The 22,932-nt window shown below is 42.1% G+C and overlaps 3 protein-coding genes across 3 annotated transcripts; all 3 read left to right on the forward strand.

Annotated features, from left to right (window-relative positions):
- Positions 1 to 2,782: 2,782 nt before the first annotated feature.
- On the forward strand, positions 2,783 to 5,137 carry LOC311318933 (protocadherin gamma-A11-like; the record flags this gene model as incomplete). The annotated part of the gene is made up of 1 exon (XM_084450367.1): positions 2,783 to 5,137. Exon 1 carries the CDS (start codon positions 2,819 to 2,821, stop codon positions 5,135 to 5,137), a length of 2,319 nt encoding a protein of 772 aa, XP_084306493.1. The 5' UTR covers positions 2,783 to 2,818.
- Positions 5,138 to 6,145: 1,008 nt separating this feature from the next.
- On the forward strand, positions 6,146 to 17,850 carry LOC311318934 (uncharacterized protein; the record flags this gene model as incomplete). Its single annotated transcript, XM_084450368.1, has 6 exons — positions 6,146 to 8,482; positions 11,697 to 11,814; positions 11,941 to 12,989; positions 14,213 to 14,244; positions 15,166 to 17,503; positions 17,761 to 17,850. The coding sequence occupies exons 1-6, from the start codon at positions 6,182 to 6,184 to the stop codon at positions 17,848 to 17,850; spliced, it is 5,928 nt and encodes a 1,975-aa protein (XP_084306494.1). The 5' UTR covers positions 6,146 to 6,181.
- A 1,750-nt stretch (positions 17,851 to 19,600) lies between these two features.
- Positions 19,601 to 22,686, forward strand: LOC311318935 (protocadherin gamma-A4-like; the record flags this gene model as incomplete). The annotated part of the gene is made up of 2 exons (XM_084450369.1): positions 19,601 to 21,928; positions 22,627 to 22,686. The coding sequence occupies exons 1-2, from the start codon at positions 19,640 to 19,642 to the stop codon at positions 22,684 to 22,686; spliced, it is 2,349 nt and encodes a 782-aa protein (XP_084306495.1). The 5' UTR covers positions 19,601 to 19,639.
- Positions 22,687 to 22,932: the final 246 nt, after the last annotated feature.

Raw genomic sequence — 22,932 nt, forward strand, 5'->3', positions numbered from 1 at the left:
TTTTTTTTTTCAGGTGGAGATAATTAAATTTGTCACTGCTCTGCCTAGGAATGGACTAGACACCCATGGGTGACAGATCTCTGATCAGAATTGCTTGTACTACATGCCTGTGAATGTTCATGAAGATTGTAGATAGAAATAAATTTGGTCTGAAAAAGAAAAAGCCATACATACCCCTTATGTTTTTTTTCAGGTGGAGATAATTAAATTTGTCACTGCTTGGCCTAGGACTGGACTAGACACCCATGGGTGGCAGATCTCTGATCAGAAAGGCTTGTACAACATGCCTGTGAATGTTCATGAAGATTGTAGATAGAAATAAATTTGGTCTGAAAAAAAAAGGCCATACATACCCCTTATGTTTTTTTTCAGGTGGAGATAATTAAATGTGTCACTGCTCTGCCTAGGAATGGACTAGACACACCTGGGTGGCAGATCTCTGATCAGAATGGCTTGTACTACATACATGTGAATGTTCAGGAAGATTGCAGATAAAAATAAATTTGGTCTGAAAAAAAAAAAGCCATACATACCCCTTATGTTTTTTTTCAGGTGGAGATAATTAAATTTGTCACTGCTTGGCCTAGGAATGGACTAGACACACCTGGGTGGCAGATCTCTGATCAGAAAGGCTTGTACTACATGCCTGTGAATGTTCATGAAGATTGTAGATAGAAATAAATTTGGTCTGAAAAAGAAAAAGCCATACATACCCCTTATGTTTTTTTTCAGGTGGAGATAATTAAATTTGTCACTGCTCTGCCTAGGAATGGACTAGACACCCATGAGTGGCAGATCTCTGATCAGAAAGGCTTGTACTACATGCCTGTGAATGTTCATGAAGATTGTAGATAGAAATAAATTTGGTCTGAAAAAAAAACGCCATACATACCCCTTATGTTTTTTTTCAGGTGGAGATAATTACATGTGTCACTGCTTGGCCTAGGACTGGACTAGACACCCATGGGTGGCAGATCTCTGATCAGAAAGGCTTGTACAACATGCCTGTGAATGTTCATGAAGATTGTAGATAGAAATAAATTTGGTCTGAAAAAAAGGCCATACATACCCCTTATGTTTTTTTTCAGGTGGAGATAATTAAATTTGTCACTGCTCTGCCTAGGAATGGACTAGACACACCTGGGTGGCATATCTCTGATCAGAAAGGCTTGTACTACATGCCTGTGAATGTTCATGAAGATTGTAGATAAAAATAAATTTGGTCTGAAAAAAAAACCGCCATACATACCCCTTATGTTTTTTTTCAGGTGGAGATAATTAAATTTGTCACTGCTCTGTCTAGGAATGGACTAGACACCCATGGGTGGCAGATCTCTGATCAGAAAGGCCCTTATGTTTTTTTTCAGGTGGAGATAATTACATTTGTCACTGCTCTGTCTAGGAATGGACTAGACACCCATGGGTGGCAGATCTCTGATCAGAAAGGCCCTTATGTTTTTTTTCAGGTGGAGATAATTCAATTTGTCACTGCTCTGTCTAGGAATGGACTAGACACCCATGGGTGGCAGATCTCTGATCAGAAAGGCTTGTACTACATACCTGTGAATGTTCATTAAGATTGTAGATAAAAATAAATTTGGTCTGAAAAAAAAAGGCCATACATACCCCTTATGTTTTTTTTCAGGTGGAGATAATTAAATGTGTCACTGCTCTGCCTAGGAATGGACTAGACACACCTGGGTGGCAGATCTCTGATCAGAATGGCTTGTACTACATACATGTGAATGTTCAGGAAGATTGCAGATAAAAATAAATTTGGTCTGAAAAAAAAAAAGCCATACATGGACTAGACACACCTGGGTGGCAGATCTCTGTATTCAACCAACTAGTGTTTGCTCTAGGTATGTGTCCACAATGGGGTTGATGTTTTGGGTTTGTCCACTCTTATTTCTTATCACGCTTGATGGTTGATTTTCGTTTTTTGGGAAGTTGTGGTTTACTTCACTTCAGTCTTGATTAGACAATTTATAATGACATTTATTTCTGCTGTGTTTTGAGCAACCTACCTGGGAACAATTTAGTATCCTCCTTAGTATTGTAATTGTTTAATTTTCTTATCAGGAATTCCCTGGCCTTCATACATTTTTTTAACTTAATTCATTGGGGCTACGTTTCAGGACCTCGGACAGCGACATATTTCCATTGATCTCATGCTGCACTTATTTTAATTAGTTAACATTGCAAAAGAGAGAAAGCAAATGTTGCATATTTATAATGACTGCTATGAAACTAACGTGCAAAAAACATGTAATGATAATGAAGATTACAACTTCTTTAAATGTATTTTACAAATTCTAACCTACACACTGTAGCATAATGCGATCATGTTTCATAATTTCCATATTAACTGGTCTCTTATCAAAGCTATTAATTTAGATAGTTGCACATTTCCCTTAAGGGTGCACTCATAACTACATCATGAGAGAATAGCAAAATGGTTGAAGGATATAGATTAATATACAGAATGATCTGCCTTATTTGTTGAGGACTCAGGATGTCGCTGTCTACCAGCTAAGGACAACTGGAAAGGCCTCCAACCAAGTACAAAGGGGGTGTTATTATCTAGGTTTTAACAGGAGTGAGTCAGATACAAATGTATGCGGTTCTCTGTAATATGATGATCATCTTTAATTGAAGCGGGTTTTACGTTACGTTTTGTAGCAGACATCAAAGTGCATTGTATTTACAATCCAGAATGGAACACAGAAGATATTTTGCTCTTTTCTTCCGTTTGACACTCTTTGTCGTCCTCGTGCGCATCAACAATGGAGACCTGAGCTACTCTATTCCAGAGGAGATGAAATGTGGATCTATTATCGGAAATATAGCCAAGGATCTTGGGCTTGATAATAAGAAACTTTCTTCTCGATATGCTCGTTTAGATATGGATGATACAGGACACTATTGTGATATTAATCTCAATACTGGTGATCTCGTTGTGGCTGAGAGAATGGATAGAGAACAGCTCTGCGGTCTAAGGATTTCTTGTGTGTTAAAATTCGAAATGGTTCTCGAAAATCCTTTGGAATTGCATCGTATATCTCTTCAGATTCAGGACATTAACGACAATTCACCCCAATTTGCAGATGACAGAATTAAACTGGAAATCTCTGAGTCGGCCGTAAAAGGTACTCGCTTTCCTATCAACGAGGCCCACGATGCGGATATAGGTCAGAATGCTGTTCAAAGCTATGCTTTACAACGCAATGACCATTTTGTTTTGGCTGTTCACACCAACAGAGACGGAGGAAAGTATGGTGAGTTAGTGTTAGAGAGGGAGTTAGATCGAGAACAACAAGATGAGGTGACATTATTACTTACTGCAGTTGACGGTGGAACTCCACAAAGATCTGGGACGGTAATTATACACGTCAGTGTGCTGGATGCAAATGACAACATTCCCGTTTTTAGCAAAGAGGAGTACAAAGTCACTTTGCCAGAAAATTCACCTTTGGGCACCGTGGTAGCTACAGTGAGCGCCACGGATGCTGACGATGGTGCAAATGGGATTATTACTTATGAAATGGGTCGATTATCTGAGGATGCGCGGAAAATGTTCCAACTAGATAGTAACACGGGATCAATCAGTCTTACTGGGGCGATCGATTACGAGAAACAGTCATTGTATGAACTGCGCGTACTTGCCAAAGATGGCGCAGGTTTGGTATCCTATACGAAAGTACTGATCGATGTTACCGACGTAAATGACAACGCACCAGTGATATTCGTCAAGTCTCCGACCAATTCTATCCCTGAGAATGTGTCACCTGGTACAGAGGTGGGCATCATTAATGTCCAGGATAAAGACTCAGCGGGAAATAGACAGGTCCGCTGCTCCATCCAGCAGAATGTTCCTTTCAAACTAAATCCCTCCATTAAAAACTACTATTCTCTGGTAACTACCAGTGAATTGGACCGTGAGATGATATCAGATTATAACATAACTATCACTGCTACGGATGAGGGATCCCCACCTTTATCCTCCTCAAAGACTATTCATCTATCTGTCTCTGACGTAAATGACAACCCTCCTGTGTTTGAAGAACAATCCTACAGCGCCTATGTGACTGAAAATAACAAGCCTGGCTCCTCTATGTGTTCTGTTACTGCCAGAGACCCAGACTGGAGACAGAACGGCACAGTGGTCTATTCTCTACTGCCCAGTGAGGTCAACGGTGTCCCGGTGTCTTCATATGTATCCATTAACGGAGACACGGGGGTGATCCATGCTGTGAGAGCATTTGATTATGAACAGTTTAGGAGCTTCAAGGTCCAGGTTGTAGCCAGAGACAATGGTTCTCCTCCACTCAGCAGTAACGTGACTGTGAGTGTCTTCATAACAGACGAGAATGACAACTCTCCACAGATATTATACCCTGCTCCAGCAGGGAACTCCTTGATGACTGAGATGGTCCCCAAAGCTGCTCTGGCAGGGTCCCTGGTTTCCAAGGTGATAGCTGTGGATGCTGACTCTGGGCAGAACGCGTGGCTTTCATATCAGATTGTTAAATCGACTGATCCAGGACTTTTCACTATTGGTCTCCACAGTGGAGAGATCAGGGCCCAGCGGGACATTTCTGATTCTGACAGTATGAAGCAGAACCTGGTTATATCAGTGAAAGATAGCGGACAGCCCTCCATGTCTACAACCTGTTCTGTCTACTTACTGATATCAGATAACCTAGCTGAAGTTCCTGAGCTGAAAGACATGTCTTATGAGGGGAAGGACTCCAAACTAACCTCCTACTTGATCATCGCTCTGGTGTCCGTCTCCACCTTTTTCCTGACTTTCATCATTATAATATTGGCCGTGAGGTTTTGCCGTAGGAGGAAACCTAGACTGTTGTTTGATGGAGCAGTCGCCATTCCCAGCGGGTATTTCCCTCCCAACTATGCAGAGGTGGATGGAACAGGAACGCTTCGGAGTTCTTACAATTATGACGCTTACCTGACAACGGGCTCACGCACCAGTGACTTCAAGTTTGTCAGATCTTACAATGACAACACGCTGCCGGCTGATCAGACACTGAAAATGAGTCCGGATAGATTATTAGAGGGAAGTGTCCTCACTCTCAACACAGCAGGAGAATCTAACAAGGTAAGCCATCACAAATAGTTACACCAGCTTTTGGTTGGAAGCATTGGCCAATGTTTCAAGTAATTGCTGACCTAATTTCTGTATTCAACCAACTAGTGTTTGCTCTAGGTATGTGTCCACAATGGGGTTGATGTTTTGGGTTTGTCCACTCTTATTTCTTATCACGCTTGATGGTTGATTTTCGTTTTTTGGGAAGTTGTGGTTTACTTCACTTCAGTCTTGATTAGACAATTTATAATGACATTTATTTCTGCTGTGTTTTGAGCAACCTACCTGGGAACAATTTAGTATCCTCCTTAGTATTGTAATTGTTTAATTTTCTTATCAGGAATTCCCTGGCCTTCATACATTTTAGAACTTAATTCATTGGGGCTACGTTTCAGGACCTCGGACAGCGACATATATCCGTTGAGCTCATATTGCACTTATTTTAATTAGTTAACATTGCAAAAGAGAGAAAGCAAATGTTGCATATTTATAATGACTGCTATGAAACTAACGTGCAAAAACATGTAATGATAATGAAGATTACAACTTATTTAAATTTATTTTACAAATTCTAACCTACACACTGTAGCATAATGGGATCATGTTTCATCATTTCCATATTAACTGGTCTCTTATCAAAGCTATTAATTTAGATAGTTGCACATTTCCATTAAGGGTGCACGCATAACTACATCATGAGGGAATAGCAAAATGGTTGAAGGATATAGATTAATATACAGAATGATCTGCCTTATTTGTTGAGGACTCAGGATGTCGCTGTCTACCAGCTAAGGACAACTGGAAAGGCCTCCAGCCAAGTACAAAGGGGGTGTTATTATCTAGGTCTTAAAAGGAGTGAGTCAGATACAAATGTATGCGGTTCTCTGTAATATGATGATCATCTTTAATTGAAGCGGGTTTTACGTTACGTTTTGTAGCAGACATCAAAGTGCATTGAATTTACAATCCAGAATGGAACACAGAAGATATTTTGCTCTTTTCTTTCGTTTGTCACTCTTTGTCGTCCTCGTGCGCATCAACAATGGAGACCTGAGCTACTCTATTCCAGAGGAAATGAAACGTGGATCTATTATCGGAAATATAGCGAAGGATCTTGGGCTTGATTATAAGAAACTTTCTTCTCGATATGCTCGTTTAGATATGGATGATACAGGACACTATTGTGATATTAATCTGAATACTGGTGATCTCGTTGTTGCTGAGAGAATGGATCGAGAACAGCTCTGCGGTCTGAGGATTTCTTGTGCTTTAAAATTCGAGATGGTTCTCGAAAATCCTTTGGAATTGCATCGTGTATCTCTTCAGATTCAGGATATTAACGATAATTCACCCCAATTTGCAGATGAGACTATTAAACTGGAAATCAGAGAGTCGGCTGATAAAGGAGAGCGCTTTCCTATCAACGAGGCCCACGATGCGGACATAGGTCAGAATGCTGTTCAAAGCTATGCTTTACAACGTAATGACCATTTTTCTTTGGCTGTTCATACCAACAGAGACGGAGGAAAGTATGGTGAGTTAGTGTTAGAGAGGGAGTTAGATCGAGAACAACAAGATGAGGTGACATTATTACTTACTGCAGTTGACGGTGGAACTCCACAAAGATCTGGGACGGTAGTTATACACGTCAACGTGCTGGATGCAAATGACAACATTCCCGTTTTTAGCAAAGAAGAGTACAAAGTCACTTTGCCAGAAAATTCACCTTTGGGCACCGTGGTAGCTACAGTGAGCGCCACGGATGCTGACGATGGTGCAAATGGGATTATTACTTATGAAATGGGTCGATTATCTGAGGATGCGCGGAAAATGTTCCAACTAGATAGTAACACGGGATCAATCAGTCTTACTGGGGCGATCGATTACGAGAAACAGTCATTGTATGAACTGCGCGTACTTGCCAAAGATGGCGCAGGTTTGGTGTCCTATACGAAAGTACTGATCGATGTTACCGACGTGAATGACAATGCACCAGTGATATTCGTCAAGTCTCCGACCAATTCTATCCCTGAGAATGTGTCACCTGGTACAGAAGTGGGCATCATCAATGTCCAGGATAAAGACTCAGGGGGAAATAGACAGGTCCGCTGCTCCATCCAGCAGAATGTTCCTTTCAAACTAAATCCCTCCATTAAAAACTACTATTCTCTAGTAACTACCAGTGAATTGGACCGTGAGATGATATCAGATTATAACATAACTATCACTGCTATGGATGAGGGATCCCCACCTTTATCCTCCTCAAAGACTATTCATCTATCTGTCTCTGACATAAATGACAACCCTCCTGTGTTTGAAGAACAATCCTACAGCGCCTATGTGACTGAAAATAACAAGCCTGGCTCCTCTATGTGTTCTGTTACTGCCAGAGACCCAGACTGGAGACAGAACGGCACAGTGGTCTATTCTCTACTGCCCAGTGAGGTCAACGGTGTCCCGGTGTCTTCATCTGTGTCCATTAACGGAGACACGGGGGTGATCCATGCTGTGAGAGCATTTGATTATGAACAGTTTAGGAGCTTCAAGGTCCAGGTTGTAGCCAGAGACAATGGTTCTCCTCCACTCAGCAGTAACGTGACTGTGAGTGTCTTCATAACAGATGAGAATGACAACTCTCCACAGATATTATACCCTGCTCCAGCAGGGAACTCCTTGATGACTGAGATGGTCCCCAAAGCTGCTCTGGCGGGGTCCCTGGTTTCCAAGGTGATAGCTGTGGATGCTGACTCTGGGCAGAACGCGTGGCTTTCATATCAGATTGTTAAATCGACTGATCCAGGACTTTTCACTATTGGTCTCCACAGTGGAGAGATCAGGGCCCAGCGGGACATTTCTGATTCTGACAGTATGAAGCAGAACCTGGTTATATCAGTGAAAGATAACGGACAGCCCTCTATGTCTACAACCTGTTCTGTCTACTTACTGATATCAGATAACCTGGCTGAAGTTCCTGAGCTGAAAGACATGTCTTATGAGGGGAAGGACTCCAAACTAACCTCCTACTTGATCATCGCTCTGGTGTCAGTCTCCACCTTTTTTCTGACTTTCATCATTATAATATTGGCCGTGAGGTTTTGCCGTAGGAGGAAACCTAGACTGTTGTTTGATGGAGCAGTCGCCATTCCCAGCGGGTATTTCCCTCCCAACTATGCAGAGGTGGATGGAACAGGAACGCTCCGGAGTTCTTACAATTATGACGCGTACCTGACAACGGGCTCACGCACCAGTGACTTCAAGTTTGTCAAATCTTACAACGACAACACGCTGCCAGCTGATCAGACACTGAAAAGAAGTCCAGATAGATTATCGGAGGGAAGTGTCCTCACTCTCAACACAACAAGAGAATGTAACGAGGTAAGACAATTTATTTGAGATCCTTTCTCTCTTGAAAATTAACAGTTATACTTTCGGGCATCTCTTAAGTCTACTTAGCCGCAACATAATCAGCACCAATGACAACAGTGAGTTGTAGTATTTTTTGTTCTTTCAAAACTTTGCTGGCAACCATTAGGCCTACATCAGAGGAAAAACGTGCCATCTAAATGTCATTGCAGCCCATGTAAAATGCGCAATCACGCTTCACTTCCACTCTCATGTTAACGAGTGCCGCGCTTATAACCAGCTGGTGGGCGGACGACTCGCTGACGTGGATATGATTTTTCAGCACGGGGATGAAAAATTCTGGGCATCTGCATGCGCGTTTGCGCATTAGCACAGAAACACACTGTATTATGCACAATATCTGTATCATTTCACCACCCCTCCCCAACCTAGCCTACTAATATTTGTACTATTGTTATTAATGATTTTAATACAGCCTATTACAATGTGAAGGCTAGCTGTTAATTTAGCTTGAGCTGCTATGGCCTTCTCCTGTGCTAGAATTGAATTTAGAACAAAATCCACTGGAGTCCGATGTAATAGTTAGGCTAAATAATTAATTAATTAAATAAATAAAAAAAATATTTATTCCTCGAATTAAGCACTAAAATGCATTTAGTAATACTACTACTACTACTACTAATAATAATAATAATAATAATAATGAGGTGAAACAAATAGGCTGTAGGCTACATGCCTGCAGACAAATGAGAATTGGCTCCGACACATAGCCTATGATTTTGAATACAGGCCCTAGGGAACTTATATTTTAATACAGGCCCTAGGGAACTTATATTTTAATACAGTCCCTATACGGAACTTATATTTGAATACAGGCCCTAGTAGGGAACAGAGACAATCACCATTGTGGGATGAATGAAGTTAAATCAAGTCATACATTTTGCATATTCGTTTTTATAATGTTTTTTTCTTGTCTTTATTATAGTAGGTTATACAATTTGTTCAATGAATTAGGCTACTGGCCAAATACTCGTGCTAGCCTAGTCATCTCCCATTGCTTCCAGTACAATCCAATCAGAAGTCACAAGTTCAAAGCCAGCTGGAAAAAAACAACCAAATGCACATACCCAATTCCCATGCTATTAAATTAAGTTTACAAATCTAGAATGTTCTGTTAGTTGTCTGTCTTTCACGGAATACGCTTCGAAATATGGCCTCTTGTGGGGCCGTGGGGACAGTTGTGCTCAAATCTGCGCATGGAATAAAGCGTCTGGGCGCTCTGCCACTAGTGGGTTTCCGCCAAGCCTAAACTTTGAGCGAGGATGTGACGTCTGGAACTTCATACAGGGCTATGATATCATCAGCCAATACATTCGCAAATTATTTTTTTCCCGTCCATGTTAGCTACATTTCTCAGTGGAAACTTTGGCCTCTTTCAGCACCACGGCCTCTGGAGAGCTCCCTCGTGTTTATGTATCTGTCTGAGTGTAGTGAACGTGACATGCGAGTACTTGTCACTTGGGATACTTTATACTGCAGATCAGTGGGTGAACTTGTCTCTTCTCCTTGATGAGAGGTTACTGGATAGTGCATTTCTTATTCTGAGCATCTTGCACACATTACTGTTTACTCGGCATAGTACTTAGTTTATTCATGATTTAGCCTACTTCCTATAACACCTAGTTCATCAACCAGCTGAGCTGCAGCCCTGAGCTCTCTTATGAATATTGACGTGAAAAGATAGTTTGCATCTATGAATACATTTGACTTCAATAGGCATTTATTTTTTCAGAGTACAGTATAAGTTACTGCCGTCTCGGTAGGCCTATACTCATTAGGAATGCGGAATAACCATTGAGATTATGAGGGCTAGTCTAATTTTGCTGCAGTTTTAATGAAGTACGCCGAGTGTCGCTATCTACCAGCAATTGATGTTATATGTCTCTCCACCCACTTCTACAATACAAGGCGAAAATATCGTATACGCTTTGCACTGAAAAGAACAGTTGGCTTTTTATATTTTAGACAGAGAATACGTGGATATTTTGCCTGGATTATATGGTATTTGATTGCCACCCAATTAGGATTTGACTAGCCTATGTTTTTCTTGAAAATGGAATACAAGGGCGTCTCAATTTGTCCATCGATATTTTTGCTGGCTTTGTGTCCTTTGCTCGTCCGCACCAGCCACGGAGATGTGACCTATTCTATTAACGAGGAGATGAAACGTGGATCGGTAATCGGAAATATAGCCAAGGATCTGGGACTGGACACTAAAGGACTGTTGACTCGGAAAGCTCGCTTAAATGTTGATGGTGGCACCAAACGCTATTGTGATATTAATTTAAGCACAGGTGAACTAGTCGTCGCTGAAATAATAGACAGGGAGCAGCTTTGTGGCAGGAGGCTTTCCTGCTCCTTGAAATATGAAATGGTCCTAGAGAACCCTTTAGAATTACATAATATGATTCTGCAGATACAAGACGTTAATGATAACGCTCCGCAATTTGCTGAAGACGTTGTTAAATTTGAGATCAGAGAGTCAGCAGTAAAAGGCGCCCGATTTGCTGTGAACCAGGCACATGACGCAGATATAGGCCTCAATGCTGTCCAAAGCTATATATTGCAAAGGAATGAACACTTTAGTTTGGCCGTTCATACTAATCCTGGTGGTGGAAAGCACGGCGAATTGGTTTTAGAGAAAGAGCTGGATCGTGAACAACAGCAAGAACTGACATTACTGCTTACTGCTGTTGACGGAGGGACTCCACAGAGATCTGGTACTGTAGTTATACACGTCACTGTTCTCGATGCAAATGATAATAAGCCAGTATTCAGCCAGAACATGTATAAGGTTAATCTGCCTGAGAACTCGCAAGTAGGTTCTGTTGTTATTACTGTGTCTGCTACTGACGCTGATGAGGGGGCAAATGGGGAAGTGACGTACGGATTTGGACCCATCTCAGACGACGTTAAGAAATTATTTGCCCTCAATCCCAAAACTGGCGACATAAGCATAGTACAGGAAATTGATTTCGAAAAGGAGTCAGTTTATGAATTCAGTATCCAGGCAAAAGACAATTCGGGACTGACATCTTTTGCCAACATTATGGTCGAGATTACAGATGTCAATGACAACGCCCCTTTGATATCGATAACATCTCTGACCAATGCCATCCCTGAGAATGTGTCACCTGGTACAGAGGTGGGCATCATTAATGTTCAGGATAAAGACTCAGGGGGAAATAGACAGGTCCGCTGCTCCATCCAGCAGAATGTTCCTTTCAAACTAAATCCCTCCATTAAAAACTACTATTCTCTGGTAACTACCAGTGAATTGGACCGTGAGATGATATCAGATTATAACATAACTATCACTGCTACGGATGAGGGATCCCCACCTTTATCCTCCTCAAAGACTATTCATCTATCTGTCTCTGACGTAAATGACAACCCTCCTGTGTTTGAAGAACAATCCTACAGCGCCCATGTGACTGAAAATAACAAGCCTGGCTCCTCTATGTGTTCTGTTACTGCCAGAGACCCAGACTGGAGACAGAACGGCACAGTGGTCTATTCTCTACTGCCCAGTGAGGTCAACGGTGTCCCGGTGTCTTCATATGTATCCATTAACGGAGACACGGGGGTGATCCATGCTGTGAGAGCATTTGATTATGAACAGTTTAGGAGCTTCAAGGTCCAAGTTGTAGCCAGAGACAATGGTTCTCCTCCACTCAGCAGTAACGTGACTGTGAGTGTCTTCATAGCAGATGAGAATGACAACTCTCCACACATATTATACCCTGCTCCAGCAGGGAACTCCTTGATGACTGAGATGGTCCCCAAAGCTGCTCTGGCGGGGTCCCTGGTTTCCAAGGTGATAGCTGTGGATGCTGACTCTGGGCAGAACGCGTGGCTTTCATATCAGATTGTTAAATCGACTGATCCAGGACTTTTCACTATTGGTCTCCACAGTGGAGAGATCAGGGCCCAGCGGGACATTTCTGATTCTGACAGTATGAAGCAGAACCTGGTTATATCAGTGAAAGATAACGGACAGCCCTCTATGTCTACAACCTGTTCTGTCTACTTACTGATATCAGATAACCTGGCTGAAGTTCCTGAGCTGAAAGACATGTCTTATGAGGGGAAGGACTCCAAATTAACCTCCTACTTGATCATCGCTCTGGTGTCAGTCTCCACCTTTTTTCTGACTTTCATCATTATAATATTTGCCGTGAGGTTTTGCCGTAGGAGGAAACCTAGACTGTTGTTTGATGGAGCGGTCGCCATTCCCAGCGGGTATTTCCCTCCCAACTATGCAGAGGTGGATGGAAAAGGAACGCTCCGGAGTTCTTACAATTATGACGCGTACCTGACAACGGGCTCACGCACCAGTGACTTCAAGTTTGTCAGATCTTACAATGACAACACGCTGCCAGCTGATCAGACTCTGAAGAAGAGCCAGGTTGATTCTCATGGGGAAAGTGTAATCACGTTCAACACAGACGATTTCGAGGTAAGGAAACTTCAGCTGTCAAAAAACTGAATCACTTAAATGGGTTATCTATCAGAACCTTATAGGCATTTAAATTACAGCCTATAAATTAAGCAATATGAGAGGGAATGCTGTTACAGTGAATATCAGCATGGATGTGATTCGGAGTAGCCCTACCGAAGATTATCACAGCCGTGCTGATATTCAGTATAACACCAGCAAGACATCGAGTGTTGCTTTCGTTATTTTTAATATGCGTATTGCGTTGCTTTCAGCCATCCGCAATCTGATATATTTCCCCGTTGTTTGCCGTTGCTAAGCAAACAGCCCACAACGTAGGCTAAACAGAGAAAGCAAGCTACTGCTAGCTAGCGGCTAAATAAACGTAAAGTTTGTTTGTTACATTAACGTTATTTCATTCATATTCCTGTTGCAATGGTCAGGCATCCGCTCACAAATGACTTTCCAGTTGAGTTGGGTAGCATAACGTTAACGTTGTCTAGATGGACGAAACGGTTCGGTTTTTAGGGACGTTTTTTCCACCAACTGTTAAAATAATAGTAGGCTATGTAGTTACTTTTTAGCTAGAGATACGCCCAATTTACTTAACAACTTGTTTAGTTTATGATAAACAAGCAGAGGCGACCTACCAAGTGCAGCAGAGTGCATTCATACGTGCGACGTTCAAAAGGCTTTGGAAACATTAGCAAGCAAGTGCCATCCTAGATTTCAATGTATCAAATGAGTCAGCGGAATGATACCAGTAGTGAAAAGTCTCAGTGCTATTATACTGAATAACAGCACTCATGGAATGCCTCTTGTCCAATCAAATTACTTGGTCGGCACTACGTGTTGTATGACCTGTGTTATACGCTACTACTAGCCCAGAGCTGTATAAAGATAAGTTACTATCCCAGAGCTGTATATTAGAAGGCTATGTTATCTTTAGGCAATGTTTTGTATATCTGCGACGTGAGCAAAACCCCTCACACTTGTCGGCCTAGGTCCTATATTGGCATTGTTTGGGTGGGATGTTTACCACACAAAGTCCAGTCTTGAATGCTGGTGGCCACGTGGCGACTTTAGTCCTGGGTGTGGACATTATGAGAGCGGCTGTAGCTCAGTTGGTAGAGTGTGTCGTTCAATGATCGAAGGGTCAGTGGTTCGAATCCCAGCTCCTACTGTCCACATGTCGAAGTGTCCTTGAGCAAGACACCTAACCCCAAATTGCTCCCAATGAGCAGGTTAGCACCCTGCATGGCTGCCACCGCCGTTGGTGTGTGAATGTGTATGTGAATGGGTGAATGAGAGGCCATTGTAAAGCGCTTTGAGTGCCGCTAAGGTGGAAAAGCGCTATATAAGTGCAGTCCATTTATGTTCTGATATAGGCTACATTATATATATGACTGTAGAATCACTGAATATGATAGTTTTTGTGCTTTAAAATGTTTTTTTTCTAGCCAAAAAAGGAGGCCTGTTTGCTGTCTTGACAAAGATATAGCCTAGGCTTATTTCAGCACCACGACTGATGGACAGCTCATCTGTCTTTGTGCTCAGTGAACTGAGGTCACTCATGTAGGCTACATTGTACATTTAGGCTATTAAAGATTAATTCGTGGATTCTTACTGAGAGGCTATTGACATACATTTAGGGGTGTATTTCTACGCGTGTTTGAGAGTTGTTTGCGCAAACCTAACGCAGGTCGGCTATTTCCCATTTTAGATGCAGACCATCAGAGCGGTTTTAAAATAAAAAAATAAAAAAATAACGATTAATTACTGACTTCAAATTCGTCTCCATAAATAAATCTGTAAGATTGTTTCTGTTTGTGTAGAGGCTTCTTCACGTTCATGAGGTTACTCGTTAAGCATAATTTGATTTCTAAACGTCTACCTGTTTTTGACATAATATGCTGCAGTTTTTGTGAAGTACACACAGTGTCGCTATCTACCAGCAGTTATTGGTAAATGCATCTCCTCCCACTTGTAAAATTTCCAAGGACAGAAAATCATAATAGGTCGTGAAAAGAAAGCTTAGTGCATTGTGCATTTCGTATACTGGATGCAATTTTGGTTTGGATATCTGCTTTTGTTCACATATGAAGAAAACCTCTCACATGAACATGGAATACAAGGGCTTCCCAATCGCAGCATCTATTTTTTGTCTGGCTTTGTTTCCTTGTTTATGGCGCACCAGCTATGGAGATGTGGCCTATTCTATTCCGGAGGAGATGAAACGCGGGTCGGTAATCGGAAATTTAGCAAAAGACCTGGGACTGGATGCCAGAGGATTTATTACCCGAAAAGCTCGTTTAGATGTTGATGGTGGTAACAAACGCTATTGTGATATTAATTTGAACACCGGTGAATTGGTCGTCGCTGAGATAATAGACAGGGAGCAACTTTGTGGTAGTATGCTTTCCTGTTCCCTAAAATATGAAATCATCCTGGAGAATCCTTTAGAATTACATAACATAATCCTGCAGATACAAGATATCAATGATAACGCTCCACAATTTGGGGAAGACATCGTTACATTTGAGATCACAGAGTCGGCAGACAAAGGCGCTCGATTTGCGGTGAATCAGGCACTTGATGAAGACATAGGCCTGAATGCCGTACAAAGCTACACATTACAAAGGAATGAACACTTTAGTTTGGCCGTTCATACTAATCCTGGTGGTGGAAAGCACGGCGAATTGGTTTTAGAGAAGGAGTTGGATCGTGAACAACAGCAAGAGCTGACATTACTGCTTACTGCTGTTGACGGAGGGACTCCACAGAGATCTGGTACTGTAGTTATACACGTCACTGTTCTCGATGCAAATGATAATAAACCAGTGTTCAGTCAAAATGTCTATAAAGTGAATCTGCCTGAGAACTCGCCAGTAGGTTCTGTTGTTATTACTGTCTCTGCTACTGACGCAGACGAGGGGGCAAATGGAGAAGTGACGTATGGATTTGGACCCATCTCAGACGAAGTGAAAAAAATGTTTTCCCTTAATCCCAAAAGAGGAGAAATAAGCATAGTTGGAGAGATGGATTACGAAACGAAGTCAATTTATGAATTCAGAATCCAAGCAAAAGACAATGCGGGACTGAGCTCATTTGCAAACGTTATAGTAGAAATTACAGATTTAAATGACAATGCTCCTTTGATATCTCTGAAATCTCTGACCAATCCCATCCCTGAGAATGTGTCACCTGGTACAGAGGTGGGCATCATTAATGTCCAGGATAAAGACTCAGCGGGAAATAGACAGGTCCGCTGCTCCATCCAGCAGAATGTTCCTTTCAAACTAAATCCCTCCATTAAAAGCTACTATTCTCTGGTAACTACCAGTGAATTGGACCGTGAGATGATATCAGATTATAACATAACTATCACTGCTACGGATGAGGGATCCCCACCTTTATCCTCCTCAAAGACTATTCATCTATCTGTCTCTGACGTAAATGACAACCCTCCTGTGTTTGAAGAACAATCCTACAGCGCCTATGTGACTGAAAATAACAAGCCTGGCTCCTCTATGTGTTCTGTTACTGCCAGAGACCCAGACTGGAGACAGAACGGCACAGTGGTCTATTCTCTACTGCCCAGTGAGGTCAACGGTGTCCCGGTGTCTTCATATGTATCCATTAACGGAGACACGGGGGTGATCCATGCTGTGAGAGCATTTGATTATGAACAGTTTAGGAGCTTCAAGGTCCAGGTTGTAGCCAGAGACAATGGTTCTCCTCCACTCAGCAGTAACGTGACTGTGAGTGTCTTCATAGCAGATGAGAATGACAACTCTCCACACATATTATACCCTGCTCCAGCAGGGAACTCCTTGATGACTGAGATGGTCCCCAAAGCTGCTCTGGCGGGGTCCCTGGTTTCCAAGGTGATAGCTGTGGATGCTGACTCTGGGCAGAACGCGTGGCTTTCATATCAGATTGTTAAATCGACTGATCCAGGACTTTTCACTATTGGTCTCCACAGTGGAGAGATCAGGGCCCAGCGGGACATTTCTGATTCTGACAGTATGAAGCAGAACCTGGTTATATCAGTGAAAGATAACGGACATCCCTCTATGTCTACAACCTGTTCTGTATACTTACTGATATCAGATAACCTAGCTGAAGTTCCTGAGCTGAAAGACATGTCTTATGAGGGGAAGGACTCCAAACTAACCTCCTACTTGATCATTGCTCTGGTGTCCGTCTCCACCTTCTTCCTGACTTTCATCATTATAATATTGGCCGTGAGGTTTTGCCGTAGGAGGAAACCTAGACTGTTGTTTGATGGAGCAGTCGCCATTCCCAGCGGGTATTTCCCTCCCAACTATGCAGAGGTGGATGGAACAGGAACGCTCCGGAGTTCTTACAATTATGACGCGTACCTGACAACGGGCTCACGCACCAGTGACTTCAAGTTTGTCAAATCTTACAACGACAACACGCTGCCAGCTGATCAGACACTGAAAAGAAGTCCAGATAGATTATCGGAGGGAAGTGTCCTCACTCTCAACACAACAAGAGAATGTAACGAGGTAAGGCAATTTATTTGAGATCCTTTCTCTTTAAAATTAACAGTTATACTTTCGGGCATCTCTTAAGTCTACTTAGCCGCAACATAATCAGCACCAATGACAACAGTGAGTTGTAGTTTGTTTTTTTTCAAAACCTTGCTGGCAGCCATTACATCAGAGGAAAAACTTGCCATCTAAATGTCATTGCAGCCCATGTAAAATGCACAATCACGCTTCACTTCCACTCTCATGTTAACGAGTGCCGCGCTTATCACCAGCTGGTGGGCGGACGACTCGCGGACGCGGATATGATTTTTCAGCACGGGGATGAAAAATTCTGGGCATCTGCATGCGCGTTTGCGCATTAGCACAGAAACACACTGTATAATGCACAATATCTGTATCATATCACCACCCCTCCCCAACCTAGCCTACTAATATTTGTACTATTGTTATTAATGATTTTAATACAGCCTATTACAATGTGAAGGCTAGCTGTTAATTTAGCTTGAGCTGCTATGGCCTTCTCCTGTGCTAGAATTGAATTTAGAACAAAATCCACTGGAGTCCGATGTAATAATTAAATAAATAAATACTATATTTATTCCTCGAATTAAGCACTAAAATGCATGTAGTAATACTACTACTGTTACTACTACTACTACTACTACTAATAATAATAATAATAATGAGGTGAACAAATAGGCTGTAGGCTACATGCCTGCAGACAAATGAGAATTGCCTCCCACACATAGCCTATGATTTTGAATACAGGCCCTAGGGAACTTATATTTTAATACAGACCCTACGGAACTTATATTTTAATACAGGCCCTAGTAGGGAACAGAGACAATCACCATTGTGGGATGAATTAAGTTAAATCAAGTCATAGATTTTGCATATTCGTTTTTAGAATGATTTTTTCTTGTCTTTATTATAGTAGGTTATACAATTTGTTCAATAAATTAGGCTACTGGCCAAATGCTCGTGCTAGCCTATTCATCTCCCATTGCTTCCAGTACAATCCAATCAGAAGTCACAAGTTCAACACAAGCTGGAAAAAAACAACCAAATGCACATACCCATGCTATTAAATTAAGTTTACAAATCTAGAATGTTCTGTTAGTTGTCTGTCTTTCACGGAATACGCTTCGAAATATGGCCTCTTGTGGGGCCGTGGGGACAGTTGTGCTCAAATCTGCGCACGGAATAAAGCGTCTGGGCGCTTGTGCCACTAGTGGGTTTCCGCCAAGCCTAGACTTTGAGCAAGGATATGACGTCTGGAACTTCATACATGCCTATGATAACACCAGCCAATACATTCGCAAATTGTTTTGTCCGTCCATGTTAGCTATATTTCTCAGTGGAAACGTTGGCCTGTTTCAGCACCACGGCCTCTGGAGAGCTCCCTCGTGTATCTGTCTGAGTGTAGTGAACGTGACGTGCGAGTACTTGTCACTTGGGATAATTTATACTGCAGATCAGTCGGTGAACTTGTCTCTTCTCCTTGATGAGAGGTTACTGGATAGTGCATTTCTTATTTTGAGCATCTTGCACACATTACTGTTTACTCGGCATAGTACTTAGTTCATTCATAATTTAGCCTACTTCCTATAACACCTAGTTCATCAACCAGCTGAGCTGCAGCCCTGAGCTCTCTTATGAATATTGACGTGAAAAGATAGTTTGCATCTATGAATAAATTTGACTTCAATAGGCATTTATTTTTTCAGAGTACAGTATAAGTTACTGCCATCTCGGTAGGCCTATACTCATTAGGAATGCGGAATAACCATTGAGATTATGAGGGCTAGTCTAATTTTGCTGCAGTTTTAATGAAGTACGCCGAGTGTCGCTATCTACCAGCAATTGATGTTATATGCCTCTCCACCCACTTCTACAATACAAGGCGAAAGGATTGTGTAGGCTTTGCACTGAAAAGAACAGTTGGCTGTTTATATTTTAGACACACAGTGAGTAGATATTTTGCCTGGATTATATGGTCTTTGATTGCCACACGATTAGAATTTGACTATGTTTTTCTTGAAAATGGAATACAAGGGCGTCTCAATTTGTCCATCGATATTTTTGCTGGCTTTGTGTCCTTTTCTCGTCCGCACCAGCTACGGAGATGTGACCTATTCTATTCCCGAGGAGATGAAACGCGGATCGGTAATCGGAAATATAGCCAAGGATCTGGGACTGGATGCCAAAGGACTGTTGACCCGGAAAGCTCGCATAGATGTTGACGGTGGCAAAAAACGCTATTGTGATATTAATTTGAGCACAGGTGAACTAGTCGTCGCTGAAATAATAGACAGGGAGCAGCTTTGCGGCAGGAGGCTTTCATGCTCCTTAAAATATGAAATGGTCCTAGAGAATCCTTTAGAACTACATAATATGATTCTGCAGATACAAGACGTTAATGATAACGCTCCACAATTTGGGGAAGATATTGTTAAATTTGAGATCAGAGAGTCGGCAGTCAAAGGCGCCCGATTTGCTGTGAATCAGGCACATGACGCAGACATAGGCCTCAACGCGGTCGAAAGCTACATATTGCAAAGGAATGAACACTTTAATATTGCCGTTCATACTAATCCTGGTGGCGGAAAGCACAGCGAACTGGTTTTGGAGAAAGAGTTAGATCGTGAACAACAACAAGAGGTGACATTACTGCTTACTGCTGTTGACGGAGGGACTCCACAGAGATCTGGTACTGTAGTTATACACGTCACTGTTCTCGATGCAAATGATAATAAACCAGTTTTCAGCCAGAACATGTATAAAGTTAATATGCCTGAGAACTCGCCAGTAGGTTCTGTTGTTATAACTGTGTCTGCTACTGACGCAGACGAGGGAGCAAATGGGGAGGTGACGTACGGATTTGGACCAACCTCAGACGACGTAAAGACATTATTTTACCTCAATCCCAAAACTGGCGAAATTAGCATACTTGCGGAGATGGATTTCGAAAAAGAGTCAATTTATGAATTCAGTATTCAAGCCAAAGACAATGCAGGACTGACATCTTTTGCCAATGTTATAGTCGAGATTACAGATGTAAATGACAATGCCCCGTTTATATCTATAAAATCTCTGACCACTCCCATCCCTGAGAATGTGTCACCTGGTACAGAGGTGGGTATCATTAATGTCCAGGATAAAGACTCAGGGGGAAATAGACAGGTCCGCTGCTCCATCCAGCAGAATGTTCCTTTCAAACTAAATCCCTCCATTAAAAACTACTATTCTCTGGTAACTACCAGTGAATTGGACCGTGAGATGATATCAGATTATAACATAACTATCACTGCTACAGATGAGGGATCCCCACCTTTATCCTCCTCAAAGAATATTCATCTATCTGTCTCTGACGTAAATGAAAACCCTCCTGTGTTTGAAGAACAATCCTACAGCGCCTATGTGACTGAAAATAACAAGCCTGGCTCCTCTATGTGTTCTGTTACTGCCAGAGACCCAGACTGGAGACAGAACGGCACAGTGGTCTATTCTCTACTGCCCAGTGAGGTCAACGGTGTCCCGGTGTCTTCATATGTATCCATTAACGGAGACACAGGGGTGATCCATGCTGTGAGAGCATTTGATTATGAACAGTTTAGGAGCTTCAAGGTCCAGGTTGTAGCCAGAGACAATGGTTCTCCTCCACTCAGCAGTAACATGACTGTGAGTGTCTTCATCACAGATGAGAATGACAACTCTCCACAGATATTATACCCTGCTCCAGCAGGGAACTCCTTGATGACTGAGATGGTCCCCAAAGCTGCTCTGGCGGGGTCCCTGGTTTCCAAGGTGATAGCTGTGGATGCTGACTCTGGGCAGAACGCGTGGCTTTCATATCAGATTGTTAAATCGACTGATCCAGGACTTTTCACTATTGGTCTCCACAGTGGAGAGATCAGGGCCCAGCGGGACATTTCTGATTCTGACAGTATGAAGCAGAACCTGGTTATATCAGTGAAAGATAACGGACAGCCCTCTATGTCTACAACCTGTTCTGTCTACTTACTGATATCAGATAACCTGGCTGAAGTTCCTGAGCTGAAAGACATGTCTTATGAGGGGAAGGACTCAAAACTAACTTCCTACTTGATCATCGCTCTGGTGTCTGTCTCCACCTTTTTTCTGACTTTCATCATTATAATATTGGCCGTGAGGTTTTGCCGTAGGAGGAAACCTAGACTGTTGTTTGATGGAGCAGTCGCCATTCCCAGCGGGTATTTCCCTCCCAACTATGCAGAGGTGGATGGAACAGGAACGCTCCGGAGTTCTTACAATTATGACGCGTACCTGACAACGGGCTCACGCACCAGTGACTTCAAGTTTGTCACATCTTACAATGACAACACGCTGCCAGCTGATCAGACACTGAAAAGAAGTCCAGATAGGTTCCTCACTCTCAACACAGTAGGAGAACTGAACGAGGTAAGACAATTTATTTGAGATCCTTTCTCATGTGAAAATTAACAGTTATATTGTCGGGCAGCTTTAAAGTCTACTTAGCCGCAACATAACCGGCACTATGACCTAATTTTGGCGCATATCTTAAAACGTGGACGGCCCACGCAACAGTAAATTTGAAGTAGTTTTTTTTTTCAAAACCGGATTAATACGTTTTGTATAAAGTGTATATAGGCTCATCAATTTCTTATTAAAACCCGATTACACGTCGCTTTAGCCATTCCATCAGATTAAAATACATGCATTACAGTGTATGTAAACTATCGTTAGGCCTAAAAATTGAGCGAGGATGTAGCATAGCCTATCTACTTTTGGAATGCCTTGGAACTAACTTGTTTTTATGAAGGCCTATTAAATGTTCACGAACTGTATTTTATTTTTATCCACGAATCATGTCGTCTCTGTTCCACAACTAGCTACATTTGCATACCTCAGTGTAAACTTTGGCCTGTTTCAGTACCATGGATAGCTCCCGAGTGTTTGTAGCTGCCTGTGCTGCGTTGCTACTAGCGGGAGCTACTTATTGGAGAATAGTCTGTGAACGTTACTCTCTAACTTGATGAGAGACTACTGGATAGTGCCTTCCTTATTCTGAGCATCTTGTGCACATTACTGTTTAATAGTATTTAGTTTATTGATTGGATCCCACCTGCGTTCTATAGAATACTGAGTTCCTCAGCCTCAAGCTGAGCTGCAGCCCTGAGCTATGTTATGAATACTGACGTGAAAGGATAGTTTGCATCCATTGGACTTAAATAGTATTGGTTTGTATTTCAGGCTACAAGCCACTGCCATCTTGGTAGTCATATAGGCTGATTATTAGGAATAACCATTGAGACGGAGTGCCTGGTCTAGAAAACATTTTCCTGCAATTTTAACGAATTACACCGAGTGTCGCTATCTACCAGCAATTGATGTTTCTGTAGCCTACATGTTTCTCTCCACCCACTTATACAATAAGAGGAAAA

Source organism: Borostomias antarcticus (assembly GCF_949987555.1).
Source record: "Borostomias antarcticus genome assembly, chromosome: 15".
Lineage (NCBI taxonomy): Eukaryota > Metazoa > Chordata > Actinopteri > Stomiiformes > Stomiidae > Borostomias > Borostomias antarcticus.